General features: G+C 34.1%; 1 protein-coding gene across 3 annotated transcripts; it reads right to left on the bottom strand.

Annotated features, from left to right (window-relative positions):
* Positions 1–5,529: 5,529 nt before the first annotated feature.
* Positions 5,530–17,977, bottom strand: LOC107918026 (carbon catabolite repressor protein 4 homolog 6). Of its 3 annotated transcripts, XM_041099309.1 has the most exons (15): positions 17,783–17,977; positions 17,319–17,697; positions 16,921–17,084; positions 16,344–16,409; positions 16,127–16,179; positions 15,338–15,419; positions 15,159–15,205; positions 14,593–14,674; positions 8,312–8,404; positions 8,155–8,187; positions 7,996–8,081; positions 6,906–7,923; positions 6,714–6,799; positions 6,140–6,224; positions 5,530–5,830 (listed from the first exon to the last, which is right to left on the bottom strand). In XM_041099309.1, the coding sequence occupies exons 1-15, from the start codon at positions 17,867–17,869 to the stop codon at positions 5,750–5,752; spliced, it is 2,442 nt and encodes an 813-aa protein (XP_040955243.1). In that variant the 5' UTR covers positions 17,870–17,977; the 3' UTR covers positions 5,530–5,749. The 3 variants fall into 3 exon arrangements, with proteins under 3 accessions (XP_040955243.1, XP_040955244.1, XP_040955245.1); XM_041099310.1 differs by lacking the exon at positions 8,312–8,404 and having other exon boundaries at positions 17,783–17,966; XM_041099311.1 differs by lacking the exons at positions 8,155–8,187; positions 8,312–8,404 and having other exon boundaries at positions 17,783–17,972.
* Positions 17,978–19,484: the final 1,507 nt, after the last annotated feature.

The following is a 19,484-nucleotide window of genomic DNA, read 5'->3' on the forward strand; positions in this document are numbered from 1 at the left end:
CATTTATTTCACATTTTAGTCCCTCAAAAATTTATTTTCACAATTTAGCCCTAAATACTCAAATTCATCAAAAATACCAATACAAAACATGTTAATCTAAGACATATCTTCCATTATTCATCATCAAACATCCCAAAACACAAATATTCATCAATGGCATAATTCAAAATATTCATCAATTCACAAAATTAAGACATGGGTTTTGAAGTATTCAAAGCAACGATCTCAAAAACGTAAAAATCATCAAAAACCGAACAAAAACTAACCTTGAATTAAGCTTCAAAAGATGGCCGAACCTAGCTTAGGTTTCTTTCTTTTTCTTTTCTCTAGTTTCGGTCAAAATAAGATGAAAAATGTGGCTTTTAATTTGTTTGTCTTTTAATATATTAACATTATAATATAATATATTATTATAACCTTTATACATAATATAAAAACTATAATTTATAAGCATAATGCGATCCACTATCTTGAATAATGGCCTAATTTCCTATTAAGGACTTCACATTATAAAGACATTAGCAAGTTAGCACTTTACACATTAATTAGTCAATTTCACATTTTATGCGATTAAGTCCTTTTATTAAATTAAGCACACAAACAATAAAATTAATTCACGAAATTTTCACACATGTAAATTAACATATAATAAACACATGAAATAATATTAAAATATTTTTTTAACTCGGACTTGTGGTCCCGAAACCACTATGTCCAATTAGAGTCAAAATCGGGCTGTTACAACTCTCCCCCCCTTTAGGGATTTTCGTCCCCGAAAATCTTACCGGTGAATAGGTTTGGATAACGCTCCTTCATTGTATCCTCTGACTCCCAAGTTGCTTCTTCAACTCCGTGTTTATGCCACAATACTTTAACTAACGGAATTTTCTTATTTCGTAATTCCTTGATCTCACGAGCCAGAATGCTAATCGGTTCTTCTTCATATGACATATCAGGGTTAATTTCAATCTCCGTCGGACAAATCACATGTGAAGGATCAGATCGGTATCTACGGAGCATCGAAACATGAAATACATTGTGAATCTTTTCTAACTCAGGTGGTAACATCAATCTATAAGCAACCGGTCCGACACGTTCTATAATCTCATACGGTCCAATGAATCTTGGACTCAATTTGCCTTTACGACCGAATCTGAGTACTTTCTTCTACGGTGAGACTTTCAAAAACACTTTATCGCCGATCTGAAATTCTATACCTTTTCTTCTCAAATCCGCATAAGATTTCTGACGATCTGATGCTGATTTCAGGCTGTCCCGAATCACTTTCACTTTCTGTTCGGTCTTTTTAATCAAATCAACCCCGTGTATCCTATTTTCACTGAGCTCGGTCCAATACAGTGGTGTACGACATTTACGACCGTACAAAGCCTCATAAGGTGCCATTTTAATACTAGATTGAAAGCTGTTATTATAAGCAAATTCAATCAAAGGTAAATATCGTTCCCACGTACCTTCAAACTCGAGAATGCAACATCTCAACATGTCCTCAAGTATCTGTATAATTCGCTCCGATTGAACATCTGTTTGCGGATGGAAAGCTGTGCTAAAATGTAGTTTCGTACCTAAAGCATCTTGTAATTTCTTCCAAAACCGCGATGTAAATCTCGGGTCTCTGTCCGAAATAATAGAAATAGGCACTCCGTGCAATTTTACAATCTGAGAAATGTACAATTCAGCAAGTTTATCAAGCGAATAATCAATACGAACCGGAATAAAGTGAGCCGATTTTGTCAATCTATCAACAACAACCCAAATTGCATCTTTCTTGCTGGGTGTTAACGGTAAACCGGATACAAAATCCATCGTAACTCTGTCCCATTTCCATTCAGGTATCATGATCGGCTACAGCAATCCAGAAGGTACCTGATGCTCGGCTTTTACTTGCTGACATATTAAACATTTCGAAACAAAGTCAGAAATGTCTCGTTTCATTCCATGCCACTAATAGTGTTGTTTCAGATCATTATACATTTTCGTGCTACCCGGATGAACAGAAAATCGACTATTATGGGCTTCATTCAAAATCATCTGAATTAACTCTGGATTTTTCGGAACACATAATCGGTTTCTGAATCTCAAACAATCCTCAGTATCAACTAGAAACTCTGAATCAACATTTAAGTCACACTGAGTTCGTTTTGCAATTAAATCATCATCGGCTTTTTGAGCTTCACAAATCTGTTGAACAAATAACGGTTTTGCTTTCAATTCAGCTACTATCGCACCATCATCAGACATAACCATATGTGCATTCATTGCACGCAAAGCAAACAGTGATTTTCGACTTAGGGCATCAGCAACAACATTAGCCTTTCCCGGATGATAGTCAATCACGAGCTCGTAATCTTTCAACAATTCTAACCATCGACGCTGTCTCAAATTCAGATCTTTCTGAGTCATCAAATATTTCAAGCTTTTATGATCGGAATAAACATGACATCTTTCGCCAAACAGATAGTGACGCCATATTTTTAACGCAAATACAATAGCGGCCAATTCCAGATCATGCGTCGGATAGTTCTTTTCATGCGGCTTTAACTGTCTCGAGGCATAGGCTACAACTTTGCCTTCCTGCATCAATACACAGCCCAAACCATTTAAAGATGCATCACTATAGATAACAAACTCTTTACCCGATTCGGGTTGAACTAGGACTGGAGCTTTGGTTAAAAGAGCTTTCAACTGATCGAAACTTTTCTGGCACTTTTCTGACCACTCAAACTTAACGTCTTTTTGTAGTAGCCTTGTTTATACAGTCTTAAATGTTGTACACCATTGTATTAGACCGAGCTCAGAGAAAATAAGATACACGGGGTCGATTTGATTAAAGAGACTGAACAGAAAGTGAAAGTGATTCGTGATAGTCTGAAAATAGCATCGGATTGTCAGAAATCATATACAGACTTGAAAAGAAAGGATATAGAATTTCAGATCGAAGATAAAGTCTTTTTGAATGTGGAAGAAAATACTCAGATTTGGTCGTAAAGGCAAATTGAGTCCGCGATTCATTGGACCATATGAGATTATAGAGCATATCGGGTCGGTTGCTTATAGACTGTTGTTGCTACCTGAACTAGAAAAGATTCATAATGTATTCCATGTTTCGATGCTTCATAGATACTGATCCGATCCTTCGCATGTGATCAGTTTGACCGAGATTGAAATTAAGTCTAATATGTCATATGAAGAAGAACCGATTAGCATTCTGGCTCGTGAGGTTAAAGAATTACGAAATAAGAAAATTTCGTTAGCCAAAGTACTGTGGCATAAACACGGAGTTGAGGAAGCAACCTGAGAACCAGAGGATGCAATGAAAGAACGTTGCCCACACCTACTCACCTGTAAGATTTTCGAGGACGAAAATCCCTAAGTGGGGGAGAGTTGTAATAGCCCGATTTTGACCCAAATCGGAACAGTGGTTTCGGGACCACACATCCGAGTCATAAAATTTTTCTTGATTTAAACTACACAATTGAGTATATTAATTCATTATTAATAATAGGTATTATTTTAAACATATTATTCATAACATTAGACATTTAAGCATTTTCTAACAAATAGCATCCAAATAATATCTCCAAACAATTTTGAGATTATTAGTATGATCATTTTAATCTATGACGAGGTGAATTTATTATATTCTTTCACCTTTAGTTTATTATAAACCAAATTTATTTTAAACTCACTTTATTCACTTTCCCATTCATTTGTCTAATGTGAAAGTTTCATTTTATAATAATATGTCCTTATTAAATTTACTTTTACTTTATGCTATTTTCTAACTACTATATAATTATTAATTATAAGTTTATAAAAATATTTAATTTACAAAAATAAATTCTTATTATTTATCATTATAATTTTATAATTGTTTAGATAATCTATAACTCCAAAGCAATTAATTACATCAAAAGTCTAACATAAATTGAAGATGATAATGCGGATAATAGATTGAAGATGATTAAGATAAAAAATGTGATGAAAATGATAGATTGAAGCACAAGACATAAAAAATTAAATACATTTGTAATATTATTAGTATTTATTTTTAAATTAGATTTTATTTTATTTTATTAGGAAGTCTGATTTATTTAATTTGTCTAAATATACTTTTGTTTTACTTAGGAATTTAATTTTTTTAAAATTTTATTTAATTCATTTCATTTTTTTATAATACACTTATAAGATTTAATAATCTAAATAGTTGTTTCACTTATGAAAATAAACTATAAAGAAATTTAAAAAAAATGTTTTATGATAATATCATCCCAATTGATAAGTAGATTCTAAACAAAATTCATAAAATTTAATTTGTTTATATTTAATATAATTTGAATTTAATATTTGATTAATAACATCGTTAATTGGTATTAAATTAAAAAACAGTTAAATATGAAATGTTAAGAATAATTTTTAATAATAAAACTAAAAAATTGAATTTAGTTTTAACGCTAAATTTAAAAATTAATAGTTAATTTGATAATTTTAATACATTAAAGTCATAATCAATTCTATTTATTATTAGCATACATATCGAAATCAAATCAAAATCTAATCTCAGTTCTCAAAAAAAATATTCAAAATTTAATGTTCAAGAAAATTTATTTCACCTTTATTAGAATTCATAATAAGAGTTAGATGATTCATCTTTACTACACTTTCATTATATTTGAATTATTCAATTTAATCAATTTTTTTTATTTAAACATAGATCAATTCTATCCTCAAAGAAGACACAAAAAGAAGCATACACAAAAATGTAATATACAAATAACTACACGACAAACACAAATGAAACATTTGGTAGCAACCGAGTAAAACATTATTATTTAATACATTGATAATATCATTAATTTATTTGCATCAATTGTAAAAATAAAAGATATTAATAAATATGCGCATCTTTTAAATATTTTACAAATATACTTTTTTAATATCGTACTATTATTTAATTATGAATTGAAAGTCTTTCATTATATATATCATTTTTAATAAAGACGATGATATAAAATATTTTATTAAATAATAAAAATAAACATTTATATTCAATATCGAAAACTAAATTAGTAAAAAGTACACAACTATAATTGTTCACATCACTTCGATTAATAGATTTCTAATTATGGGGGTAAGTGACTATGATCCAGCAATTCCATTCAATCAATTGCCAACTACCGATTCGTTGATCAGATTCATTGAGATAATTTACTTAATAAATCATTAAAAATAAAAAGAATACTTAAAATTTATTCAATTGTTAGTTGAACTAATTTTTTATACTTAAAATTTATTTAATTGTTAGTTGAACCAATTCTTTGTCCATTTCAATCGGTCCATATCGATTCAAGAGACCTTTCTTTGGACTGATATCCAACTGATCTAGTCCAGTTCAAATAACCATGCAACGATCTACTAGATAGTACCAACAGGTAACAAAAGAACATGCATGTTGTGACAAAGAAAAGACGATCTAACCAAATCTGCCCTGTGAGCTGCTGAACTTGAGACTTGTCCCAACTATGTTACCAAGATCTCTATATATAATTATGCAAAATGACAACCAGGAGGATCTGGTATTTACTTATTCTCATCCACAATTAGTAACTGATGAATTAAAATATCTAATTGTAGTCGGTAAAACAGATCGACATATAACAGCAATAATACAACAAGTGAGATTAGAAAACCCCGCAAGTAACCACCATAAAAAAAACCCCTTTCTAGCCACTTAACTCTTGGGGTCTTGATTGGTCAAGCTTTTTGTGAATGCCAACTCTGCTGCCAATGCAATATGATCACTACCCCATTTCTGAGAAAACAGAGAAAAAAGAAAAATACCTACTGAAAGTGCAATCCAGTTAAATCTGAGAAAAATTTATACCCCCAGACTAAAAGCAAAGAGAAATGCAAATTACAAAATTCCCTCAAGCTGGGGTATATGTAATATACACAATTTCAATATAATCCAATTTGAATCTGAATCTTCTGTTTTCTTTTGTCTAATTTAAGTCATTATAAATCGCTATATACATTTGAACTATGGTTACCCAGAAGAAGAGTATTTGCTGTTTACCATAGAGAAATAGCACTTTCATATGAACTAGGTTTATTATTATACCTTTGTTGGAAACCCTGGAGTCGATTGCATAGCATGTTTTGGAATTGGAGCAAGCACCCTGACAGTCTGAAGACCTTCAGAACGCCTGGAATATAGATCACCGTGATTGATATAATCAATACTAACCATGCATATCAGCACTATTTTATAACCCAAAACTTTTAAATGAAGGTGAAAAAGCTAGTTGATTATTTCAATTGACTAGACCATGAGAAATGAAAGAAAAGGTCTCATAAGAAAAGCCTCAATAACTATAAGCAATGAGCACATATTGATGGGGTACTATGAAAATAAAATGCATGGCTTGGATAACATATATACTATCCCCCAAAGGAAAGTAAGGTAGGCAAGGTTGCACCACAGTCATTGTCAGCCCTCCTAAGGAGGTGGGCAAGTCCAAAGTTGAAATTTCCATTCCCCATTGAATTTCTTTCTATATACCCAAATAAAAAGGGTGTATAAATGTCCAACACCCAAAACTATATCCAGGTCAAATGTGAACGCTGCTTGACTACATATCTGATGACTCAAATATATCCAATAATCTAAGAAGCATGAGATGAGAAGTACTTACCATATGTAATCAACCGTGCCCGAGAAGCGCCTGTTGTAACTTGTCACAAGGGGTTCTCCATAAGAATCTCTTGTACCAGGAGAATCCTGAGTTGTGGAAAAGAGTTCCAAATTTTAACCCATTATACTCATTATGCTTGCAGATATCTGATCACTGAAAAGACTAAGAAAGTATAGCTCCACAGTGATCTACCTTGACTTCTGTATATGTACTTTTAAGCTGCAGAGGGTGCTCCAGGAACTTGCAGTCCTCATTGCCAGTTGCAGTTGCTAATTCCTTTGGGCTCCATGATGATGGATCGTAAGTAGTCTGCTCAATCTCAGCAACTTCGGAATCCAAGGAAGGCAATACATCATCCAGAACATCAGCACTTGGTAGCAAAAGCTGGGAGTCCTGGGAACTCAAAAATTCCATTGAAGAATGATCCAAGTCTGATGCTACCGATTGACTAGAGTTTGTTGGATGTCTATCTTGATTACCATATAATGCATCCACAAATGCATTATTGCCTGCAACAATATTTTCACTTTCTACCATAGTTTTGCTATGCTCTTCAGGAGACAAATTATCCATTTTTTCTTCTAGTTCGATGTCAGTGCCAGCAGACAGACCTGAGAAGTCAACTTGAGAAGGAACTGGACGTCTATCCCTGTGATCATTAGCAACTGACTCTGACGACTGACAAGCTAAGATATGAGGGGAAACTTCAATTGCGTCAAGAGAGTGAGTTTGGTATAATGGTTCAGTTGAAGAAGTCTCTGACTGGGAGGTACTCAACAACTCAGGATCAGTTGTAATCCCGTTAGAATGATTGTTCATCACAATGTCATCCAACGCTTTTCCATTGTTAGAATGGATGGTAACATCTGTTCCTATGTGCTCCATCTCAGTGATGCCGGAGCACATATTTTCAGGACAGGAAGAATGGCCAGGAGAAAGCCTTTGCATATCAACTGCACCACACTGAATTTCTGTCACTTCATCATATTCTGCACTGTCATTGCCTCCCATTCGCAAATTGTTGCAGGACATATCTGACAAATCCTGCATTGTCTCACTGGACCCAGACATGTTTACAGTAGCATCTTTCATATTTCTGTCTAGATTATTTTGTTTCTTCGTATCAGAGTGAGAATCATTTTTATCCACACCAATTCGCTTGATATCTACTGCAGGAGGAACTTGTGCAGGAATATTACCAGACTGAGCCCTGTAATATTTTGCGAGCTTTTCATTTTCAGTAATCAGCAGTGTACCCAAAAGTTATTTAAGTGTTACCCACCCTGAATTGGGATTATATGTCTGCAGAGGAATTTCGGCAGAAGCTTGTCCTGACACCTTATCTCTATTCACTTCTGATAAATCCAACTGCCCCGAACAATATATAATTACAATATTCATCAATCAAGGAAATAAAGAGAGAAAAGATAAACATATTTACCTTTTGCTCTGATATAAAGTTGTACAATGGACTCTGTTACGAAAGTAAAGTGTGGTCCTTGTAAGTTACCAAAGTAGAAAAATACAGAGATTTATAAACAGAAATGAACCATGTAAATCATGCTTAACTAAAGCTTAATATGTAAAGACATGACAACCTTGGGAGTACAATTAAAATCCCCACAAAGAACTACTGGAGCATTATCCCAACTCTTTGAAACAGAATGAGCTCTTTCTAGGAGCCTCCTAACCTGTTTGAGAAAAACAGAGGTAAGAACATTGAAATGATTATTATTCATAGTTGACTAATTGACAGCTTAGCACTCTTGACTAATAGATAGCCTAGTACTGTTGACTAATTGATAGCCTAGCACAATCTTGCTGACAGCTTAATCTTGACAGATTCTTAGGCTAATATGTATGGATTTTTTATTTAGTGTATTGACTTTATTTCCTAAGTTAGGCACCAATTTTGTGTATAAATACCTTTGTAATCTGTTCAAATCAAAACGAGAATTCAATTCAGTTTTTCTCTCTCAAAATCCTGAAGATTCTTCATGGTATCAGCTTTAAATCCTGATTTAGGGTTCCAATTTTTTTTCAGATTCTCTTAAACCATAGATAGCCAAATTTGGCACTTTTCCATTTAGACTTCTATTATGTTCTCACCACCACCCTCAAAGGAGCCGCAACCTCATCGCAGGCCAACTGACTTTTTTTAAAGGATATTTTTGGGTTTGGTTTTTCTTTTGCATTTTTATTTGAAATACCAGATGATAAGAAAATTGCTGCTACTAGTTCCACTAACCCTTCTTTGTAAATCAGTCTTGCAAAGCTTGATGGGAACAAATACCTTGCATTGTCACTTTCTTTTTTATTGATCATTTTGACTAGAGGATTGCAAGGTTATATTAATGGTGATAAGTGGAAACCATTGATAAAAGATCCGACCTTTTAATCAGTGAGACTTAGAGAACTCACTTGTTATGGCAAGGCTTATCAACTCTATGCAGCCCCAAATTTCCTGAGCATATGACATTGCAGAAAAAACATGAAATGCAACCTTACCTACTAACGAACGAGAATGAAGTTTAGATCTTTGAATTTTGGGATAAAGTCCATAGCACAAAGCAAGGTGATGACAATTTCTCATTACTTTTCTTGAATTCAGTGGCTTACTACAGGAACTTGATTATTACCAAATGCAATCAAATTTCAAATTTTGGTTGAAAAGGAGTGGGTTTATGATTTTCTAATCAAGTTGAACAATGAGTATAATTCCATGAAGATTCAAGTTCTTGGAAAACCCCCTTTTTCCTTCTCTTGAGCAAAACATATTCCCATGTCCAGCAAGAAGTAGAAGTGTCATGTTCTAAACAGCACTAGTTGAGAAGGTTGGGCTGACCGCTTGAAAGCCAACAATTTTGAGAAAGATTAATGGCGTTATGATTATTGTGGAAAGTCGCGACATACCAAGGATACTTCCTAAAAGTTACATGACAGACCCACTAGAAGTCGTGGAGGAAAACAGCCAAGTCAACAATGACTCCGGCAAATTTGTCAAGAATCTAAGAAACTTCTAAGGAGACAGATATAACTGATATCCTTTCTTCTGGTGAAATTCAGCATCTCAAGCATTTTCTGTCCTGTATTGACGACTCCTCTAATGCAACATCCATTTTTTGTTAAGTAATGCTTTTACTGCCCACCCTGAAACCGATTCATGGAGTATTTGAATCAAGCAAATAGGCACATATGACAAGAACCACTATAGACTTTTTTAACTACTCTCCATGTCTAAAAAGGGATGGCGTCCAAATGACTAGTGGTTTTTCTACTCCTGTATCCAAAACAGGTTATGTTATCTATGCCCCCAATATCTATCTTCTATACTTCATGTCCCTCGGTTTCATGTTAAATATTTTACTCATCAATGCCATTATCAAAACTCTAAATTGTAAAATTGAGGGTTTTTTTCTTGATCATTGTGTCTTTCAGTACCTTCAAACAAAAGGAACGGTAGTGATAGGTTGCATGATGGCTTAAACGTTAGAGGGGAGTCGAGGTTCTAATCCATATTAAGTTCTTTTGGAAGAAACAAGGATGTCAACCAAGAAATAATACAATGGCACAAACAACTAGATATCCATCTTTTTTTGTTCAAGAAAAATCATATCTTTGTTTGTTTTTAAAGACTCACTTTGATTTTTTTTTTTTGTGAGACTTGTAAGTAAGCTGAACATATGAGAAACTTTTATCATTTACAAAATAATAGAAGTAATAAACCTTTTATGACTATTCTAATGTTTAAGGACCAAAAGGGACTACATCATTGTCTGGTAGTTGATGATTTGTTACTTTTGTTTAATATTGCAATAAGATGGTTTAGGTGTCTAATAAAATCAAAGAATAATGTTTTTTCATGCTTTCAATCTTTTCATAAGATGATTTGTACTCAATTTTATGCTAAGATAAATATTCTAATAATTGATAATAGCACAAGAGACAAGTTTGGAACTTATGCTAAGTCCTATGAGATAATTCATCAAACCAATTGTCCTGGATACACAAAAAGGAGTGGCCGACAAGAATAGCCTTCTGTTGGAAATTGCTAAATCCCTTTTGATACTTGTGAATCTTCCAAAACCAGGGAATGCAATTTAGTTCAAAAGTTGGGAGAGATATCTTTCATTAGTTAAATTTGCGTACAACATTAGTTACCAATCTATCATTTAGATGGAACCATACGAAGCTTCATATGGAAGGAAATGAAAGCTCCATTGTATAGGACCAAGCTAAGTGAAAATAGACTAGTAGGACCAGACTTAATTAGGGAAATCAAAGAAAACGTGAAATTCATCAAGGAAAGATTAAAGTCGCTTCAAATAAACAAAAATCCTGTACCAATTTAAAAACAAAAGGATGTTGAACGCAATGTTAGTGATAGTGCATATGGAAGTGTCACCATAAAAAAAAAAAGCAAGCTACGCTTGAGGTTTATTGGTCCATACAAGATCCTTGAACTATTGGCCTGATAACCTATAGTAGCTCTACTTCTTGAGCTGGAAAAAACTCACAACATATTTCATGTTTCAATGTTGAGAAGATATAGATCTAATCCTTCCCACTCCATTACCCCAATATGATTGAAATCCAATCAGATTTGACTTATAGGGAGGAATAAATAGATCCCAATACGAGAAATCAAAGAATTGAGAAACAAGATTCTTTTAGTGAAGGTTTTTATTAAGAAATCACAACATCAAAGAAGCCACCTACGGAGCGAAGTAGTGCGATAGCAACCTCCTTAATTATTCGATTCAAGTAAATTCCGACAACCAAATTTCTTAAGGGAGAGTTGTAACATCGACAAAATTTCTACTTTAGCAATAACCCTCTATCGGGTCATGAATACTAACTTTGAAATACTTGCATTTAAATTAAGTGTCTTGAAACATTATTATTGAAGATAGAAATTGTCAAGGGAAATGTGTCTGACAACCTCTACAAAATGAATGGGAACAGTTGCTCATTCTAGCATCGCCTCCTCGTTCGAAGCACATTGTCAATTGGGACACCCCTTTCTACTAATCTTGAAAAAGTTGTGTCCTCAGTTTTGTAATATTTCTTCAATTGAGTGTGAGCCCTATCATTTTGCAAAACATCACCGTAGCTCGTTAAGCCCTTAAATTAATAGGCGAACTGAATTTGCTTTTGAGTTGGTGCATTCAAATATTTGGAGACCTCATCTTGTTTTATCTAAAATTGGGTTTCATTACTTTATTACTTTAATGGATGATTGCTCTCGTATGATTTGGATTTATTTCATGGAAACTCACTTTGAGGCATTTTCACATTTTGCTACCCTTTATGCTGAAATTAAGACCCAAATCAATGTTCCTATTCATGTATTAAGAACTGATAATCTCAAAAATACAAGTCAAATGTATTTAAGAATTACATGAATCATTCCTCACCGGTCTTCCTATTTTCTTACTATGTTGATACACCATCTCAAAATGATGTCGCAAAGAGAAAGAATAGGCATTTTCTCAAAACTACTCGAGTGCTAATGTTCCAAATGAAGCTTCCCAAACCATTTTGGGCAAATCTTATTTCTACAACCAACTTCTTGATCAATCACATGCCATCTTCAGTTTTCAGTGGTGAGATTTCCAGCATTGTCTTTTTTCCTACTAAAACACTGTTTCTAGTAAAGTCCAAAGTGTTTGGTAGCACCGGTTATGCTCATGATGTACAACCTCATCTCACTAAGCTAGACCCCAAAGCATTCAAATGTGCTTTTAGGGGCCACTCTTAACTTCAAAAAGGCTATCAGTGCTACTCTCCAAATCTTCACAAATACTTAGTCTCAACTGATATGGCATTTTCTAAGCAAATACCATTCTTTTCACAAACTATTTCTCCTAATCAAAAGTATCAAGAAGAATCAAATCCTCTATTGAGCAATCCGAGGGTGGGTCTGACATGGCTAGTTCTCCTGTTGAGCAAACAGTTGCCAATGTTCATCAAGTTTAAAATAAACCACCAATTATTCAAGTCTACTCTTGAAGAAAAAAGACCGATGATACATGTCCTACACCAATCACTTCATCATCTAATCCTTTGCCAAATGATATTGATCTACCAATTGGAATTTGAAAAGGTAAACGTCAATGTACCCTTCCGAAACCTACTTATCCCATTGCTAGTTTTGTTTTTCTACGGTCACTTATCCCTTTCCTCTAGATCTTTGATTGCCTCTTTAGGCTCTATCTTAGTTCCTAAAACAATTAAAGAATCCTTGTCTCATCCTGGTTCGTATGAAGCAATGCTTGAAAGATACAAGCTCTCGATGACAATCACACACGAGATTTGGTAAATTTACCTAAGGGTAAGGCAACAGGTTGCAAATGGGTCTTTCTGGTCAAAGTTAATCAAAATGACTCAATGGCTCGACTTAAAGCTCGAGCTGCTACGTGCTTTTCGTCATGGTGGTCTCAAAAAAAAGTCTATGTGGAGCAACCACTTAAGTTTGTTGCTCAAGAAGAGTATGGGAAGGTTTGTTGTTCGAAGAAATCTTTGTACAAAGTAGAGTCCTCAAGCATGGTTTGGCAAATTCAATGAGGTAGTTCAAGAGTTTGGGCTGAAAAATTGTAATTATAACCACTCAATTTTCTATAAGCGGAAAAAAACTAGTATCATTCTCCTTGTGGTGTATGTAGTTCATATTGTTAATGTTGTAGATCTACCAAAAATTGTATCATTTTGGCGAAAATTTAGTATCATGGAGCAAGAAGTAGAATGTCCTATCCTGGTCAAGCGCAAAATCAGAATATAGAGTTATTTCTCAGTCTACGTGTGAGAATCAAACATATCAATCTACGATGAATGCATCATATGTTAGCTGAAACTGGGATGGAGCATTCATCACCAACAAACTTTGCTTTGATAATCATGTCACTCTTTCTATCACCCTAAAATCCTATCATAAGAGAATCAAACAGATCGAGATTGATTGTTACTTCATTAGTTAAAAGTTCTTGACAATTTAATCTCCATTGGTTATGTAAATACACGAGAACCCACCAATTTTTTCACAAAAACATTGAATGGAAATCGAGTTGATTATGCATGTAATAAGACAGACGTGATCAATATCTATGCTCCAGCTTGAGGGGAGTGCTACAAGCAGAATCAACAAGATTAGTTGATCAGTAGGAATAGTAGATTTTAGGTATTAATTAGATTAATTACATTGATTTATTTCCTTGTACAAAACCTATAACACGTGTATAACTACCACACAAATCAATAGAATTATCATCTTTCTCTCAACATTTCTAATGTGTTACTTTTACTCCCTTGATTTTCGTGAATTTAGTATAACTTTTTCTTTCTTTTCTCATCCTTTCTCTTCATTTTCTTCTTTCTTTCTTTGCTCTTCTCACCCAATCATGAGTTTGACAAATCCAACCCATACCGGGTACCCTTATCCGTACCATGTCATGTTGACATGATTGTGGCTCCTATTTTAGTGAGTCCAAGCAGTTGATGATTTCTCCAACTAAATAAGCAAGGCCAAAGTAATTCAAATGTTTTTGAGCTCTATGCTATCCACAATTGATATTTGCATAGATCTTGGGATTTTACACCACATTTGCAACAAAATCTACGTAAGTGTTACATCATAAAAGGTAGAGCTACTCAAGCAAAATATGTACACAAAAATAAATAACTTGACATGGCAAAATAACCTCAAGTTATACGAAATGCTTAGTGATCAATCTTGAAAATCTTGCAAATGAGCAAAAAGATTGATTCTTATAGTGAATGTGGTGTAATCAATAATCAAGGCCTCCAAGGAGGTGACAAGAAAAGCATTTCAAAAAGTAGAAAAAGAAAGATACCAAATAACTAGCTCTAGAAAATTAAATACCTGGCCAAGCTTAATTTCTCCTCTTCTTGGATTATATAGCACGTGAATGTTACAAATGACAACTTTATTTGAATTTGTTGAGCTGCAAATAAATGCTAATATTTTTTAATAATTGAATGATACAAAATTCAATTTTGTTTTAATAGAAAAGCACATACGGCATACGAGCACAAGCAAAAAGCCCCAAATCATGATCCATAACATTAAGCACCATTATGACAAAACACAAAAAGCATACGAAAAATGGTAGGAAAACAACTGGATTTTAACTCTTCTAGTAGGTAATCTAAATTTTTTGGCACACAAGGTCTCATGCTACATAATAAAAGGTAGCCCTCCATAGATTCCACCCTTCCCAAGATTTGAACTCATAACTCCACATTAGATTTTGAAATTCTACATCTACAGAGTCCCTTTGGGGACTCCGTATATAATGTCTCTGAATATAAATACTTGATTCAAGATTACCCTTACAAGAAAATTTCATGTCAAATTAAATAAGAAACAATTTACATGACATTCTGTTATAAAGGTATTAGATTTAAACCATAAACTTCCTTTATTACCTTCTTAATGGTGCTGCTGTATTTTGGGGGGGACTTTGGCTCAACAACTATGGGGAAAGAGTAAATAAATAGTAATTAATGCCATGTCAAGGAAAACAAAGAAAGTCAAGATGAAATCCAACCACAAAAACCATATTAAAATTGCAATTTCAAGATTGAACGAGAAAGTTGTAGTGGACCTCAAGAACACATATTTGGGCAACATTATCTCGAAGTTCATGCTTGTTGAACTCTATAGATTCTTCATGAAGCAACTTGAACCTAATATGAAAATCATCAGATGAATATTAATGCTACAATACCCAATGAAATATGTGATAAGGGGTCTAATCTGAAATCAACAAGGAATTATCACATAATCTAAAACAAAAGTTTGAGAGGGCTGAAAGAAAAACAAAGAATTCAAAATCTCAAATGGATAAAAGCAATACATAGCTTAACCAAAGTAGTCAGTACGAACGTACCATTTTCGTTCTGGTACTAGTATATACTGGTAACGATGTATTGTGATGTATCGTTTCAAGTTTATCGGTATTTTTTTAATTATTTTTCGATGTGTATACATGTACAAATATCTCAATTACATTCACATAAATATATTTATATGGAAATATTAATTTTAAAAATATGTAATTTCGCTATTGTAGCCACTTGTTCTGAGATCATGGCAGATAGATTTAGAAATATGGTTTGTGTTCTCTCAGTGTTAATCTATGACCTATAATATTGCATCGCTTTAAAGTGGAAAGCAATCAACTGCAAGGCACATTAATAAAGCAAGTATTATGTAGCGTGGATCTTGAATATGACAAAATGCATAACAGCAGCAATAAAACAAACAGCTGACCTGCTGTTTAAGATGATAATTGATAAGATTCATGCAGTAAATAAAATAAAGTGCCAAATCACCAATCAACAAATTAGACCTCACACCACTATAGACTAATAAAATGTGAAGGTATAATGACCTTGATGTTCGCCAAAAGATTGCACAACCATCAACTGCTCTCCCAGTTCGCATCTGCAAAATGGCCCAATAAATAAGTCAGAGTTCTGCTCTCCAGGGCAAGGTTGTTTGCATGCACATCAAGTAAAAGCATGCCATTTCAGTGTTGAATACAAACGGAAGACAGAAGTCACAGTTAGGATAGAATTTTTATCTCTAAAATTCATGACATAGCAAACCTTCCAAATGCCATTATATCCCATGGAATTCAACTGCTCCTCCATGTCATGAAATCTATCAACCTCCTGAAAACATAGTAAAAGGAAACATAACATTTCATATTAAACAACAATACACCCCGTTAGCTACCCGCCAAAAGAGGAACAACCAGTCACACTTAAAAATAAGTAAATAAAGACACTCCCGGCCAAGTTAGCAAGAATATAAACCCTAGCACACCCTACAACATTGCTTTTACCATGAGAATGGTAGTCATTATAGTCCATAATTAAGTCGCTAATGGAAACACTCATTTACTGCTCATCTATTTTTCAAAGGCCTCAAAACTTTATCAATGCTGGTGGCGGTATGCAGAAAGTAAACAGATGTAAGAGAACAAAAACAAAAACCTTTTAATGAGATGCTAAGGACTGGACTTACAACCTATTTATTATACTAATTATAGATAGAGCAAGCTTCTAGCAAATCAATAATTTTCAAGATAAAAATGGAATCAAATTACAGGCCTCCATATTTTGTTCGCATATGTCAAACTTCATTACAGTTCTGAAACATAGAAGAGGGATAAAGGATAACCTGAAAGCACAAAATATCAGCTGACCATAAACTGAGCTCAAACATTAAATTCCTCATCCTCCACTCCCAATTCATCATATGGAAAGGTATATGGAAGTAAAGATTCCGATGGGTACTAGCAAGGTAATCCGCCAATACATTATATGAAAGGACAACAAACTTATCTGCAAATGATATATATACAAATTAATCAAACCAACTAAATAAGCTATCTTTCAATTTGGTTTCTGCTGTTACTACTTTCTGCTATTTGATTGTCTGCTTCAAAATTTTGCTAAATTTCTTTTACAGAGAAAAGGAACAAATTCACGATATTTTCTTTTTTAAAAGTTCTTTTTTTCTCTTCGAAGAAACAGAAGCGATGGAAAACAGAGATTAAGCATACTAATATTAATTACCAGAACGCGGAGGCGGCGGAGTTCCTGCGTACTTCCATTCCCGGTAATCCCAGGGCTTGGAATTGCGGGGACGGAAAGGCTTAGCCGCTGGATTTTGACCAAACGGATGGCGTGGCGGTTGATAACGGTTGTACGGACGAGCCGGAGGAGGTTGGCGAAAAAACTGTTGGTTTTGGCTGTAAGGAGATGAAGGCCTAGGGTTATAACCGAACTGCTGAGACTGAAAGGAGTTTTGGTTGGAGAAATTTCCTCGACGGAAACCTAGGTTCGCTTCTCCAACAGAGTCCAAGTTCGAATCCCCAGTAACTAGATGGCCTCTTCCGCCGCTGTTGGTTCGGTCGGAGAAGCTTCTGCCCCATTGATTTCGACCGCCTCGATGCTGTTACAGTTAGAAATTTGAATGTTAGTGCACATAGATGGAAATATAATACACAGGGCAATGTGTTTGAGAAGAGATGAAGTACGGGACGTTGGTAAGAGGACATGGCGGCGGTGTCGGCTGTAGCAGTGGCGGCAAGGAATTTGAGACGTAGATGAGGACAACGCCGCATCGAAAGAAACTGTTTCAGTGAAGTGGAACCAGAGCGGTGAGCGGCTGGAATCAACTAACAATAATAAAAGCAATCGTGCAAATTACTAGAAAGTAGAAACTCTAGCATGCATAACATTTAGGACATAATTTATGTTTCACAATAATATTCGATAAATAATAAAAATTATGATTAGAAATTAATTAATAATATTTAAAATATATTTGATATTAAAAAAATTAGTTCAAATTATGAGGAAAATGAATTTTAAATAAGTAAATATATTATATTAAGCTACTTTTTGTTAATTGTATAATAATATGAGGAAAAAGTTATTTAATACATATATTTTAAAATAGTTAATGTCCTGTTTTTTACTCCTAATATTTTTTTGTAAAGAATTGGAGGCATTGATGTGTCATTATTGGTGGGTGTTGGGAATCGACTCGATTAAGCAACGAATCAGTAAAATAGTGAAAGAAATTGAAAATTTGAACACACAAATTTAACGTGAAAAAACCTTTCAAAAGAGGATAAAAATCACAGTTAAAGATAATTTTACTATAATGGCAAACGAACGAAGAGTACAAAAGATGGAGTTAACTAGACCTCAAAAGCCGAAAACAAAGAACCCTCAAAACGTAATACAAAATTCTCCAAAAATGTTATGAGTTCTAATCTTTTAATGGGTGTGTTTTCTAAGGTTGTAAAAGAGCTTAATTAGGCTAAATTCGTAGGTCAAATAAATTATGCTAATAAATGATAAATATATTATATTAATAAATACTAAATCTTCTAGGAAGAAAATATATTTTGTTTAACTTACTTGCAAGCAATCTCTTATTTAATAGGAATTTGGGTCACACAACTCTAACAATCTCCACCTTGACACGAATTCTCACAATGCCATCTTTGCCAAAGCCCGCCACGGGCCTATCTTGAATTATGCAGGGAATTAACTGAGTTGAATCTGTGCTTAGAAGCTAGAAGACTGCTAGCCTTCGACTTATGCATTGCCAAATCAAAACTAACCCGAGTTTGATTCTCACGAACACAGTACCTTAACTTTTCAAAACCTGCATCCAAAAGAGAACATCTCTTCAACGAAGTGATCATACATTTTTCCCTCCTATGACCAAGTTGTCTCCGCTCCAAACGAGTTGACTTCGACTCCGTAACGTACAAGGGACGTCCAGTTTCATTGGTCACTGTAGAGCCTTCCAGAATATAAGGATTGCCGGTTATTTTACCTTTTAACAAAATAAGAGCTCCATGAGACACCTCAATGTCGCTCAACTCGATATTGATTCTACAACCTTTTGAGTCTAAAATACTCAATGAGATGAGAATCTTTCGTAAATCAAGTACATACCTGACATCTGAGAGTGTCATACTCATCCCATCGTGCATCCTAATTTTAACAGTACCTGTAACACCCCAAATCCAGTCTAAACGTTATGACCGAATCTGGCGATGTCACATTGTAACACCCCTTACCCGTATTCGACGCTGGAATAGGGTACGAGACATTACCAAAACACATACACTTATAAACATGTTAAACCGAGTTATAAAATTTCATTCAAATTTAAACTCTTCACATGCTTTTATAAATCTTCACGTTATAACTTCAAAA

Source organism: Gossypium hirsutum, chromosome D08, assembly GCF_007990345.1.
Source record: "Gossypium hirsutum isolate 1008001.06 chromosome D08, Gossypium_hirsutum_v2.1, whole genome shotgun sequence".
NCBI classification, from domain to species: Eukaryota; Viridiplantae; Streptophyta; class Magnoliopsida; order Malvales; family Malvaceae; genus Gossypium; species Gossypium hirsutum.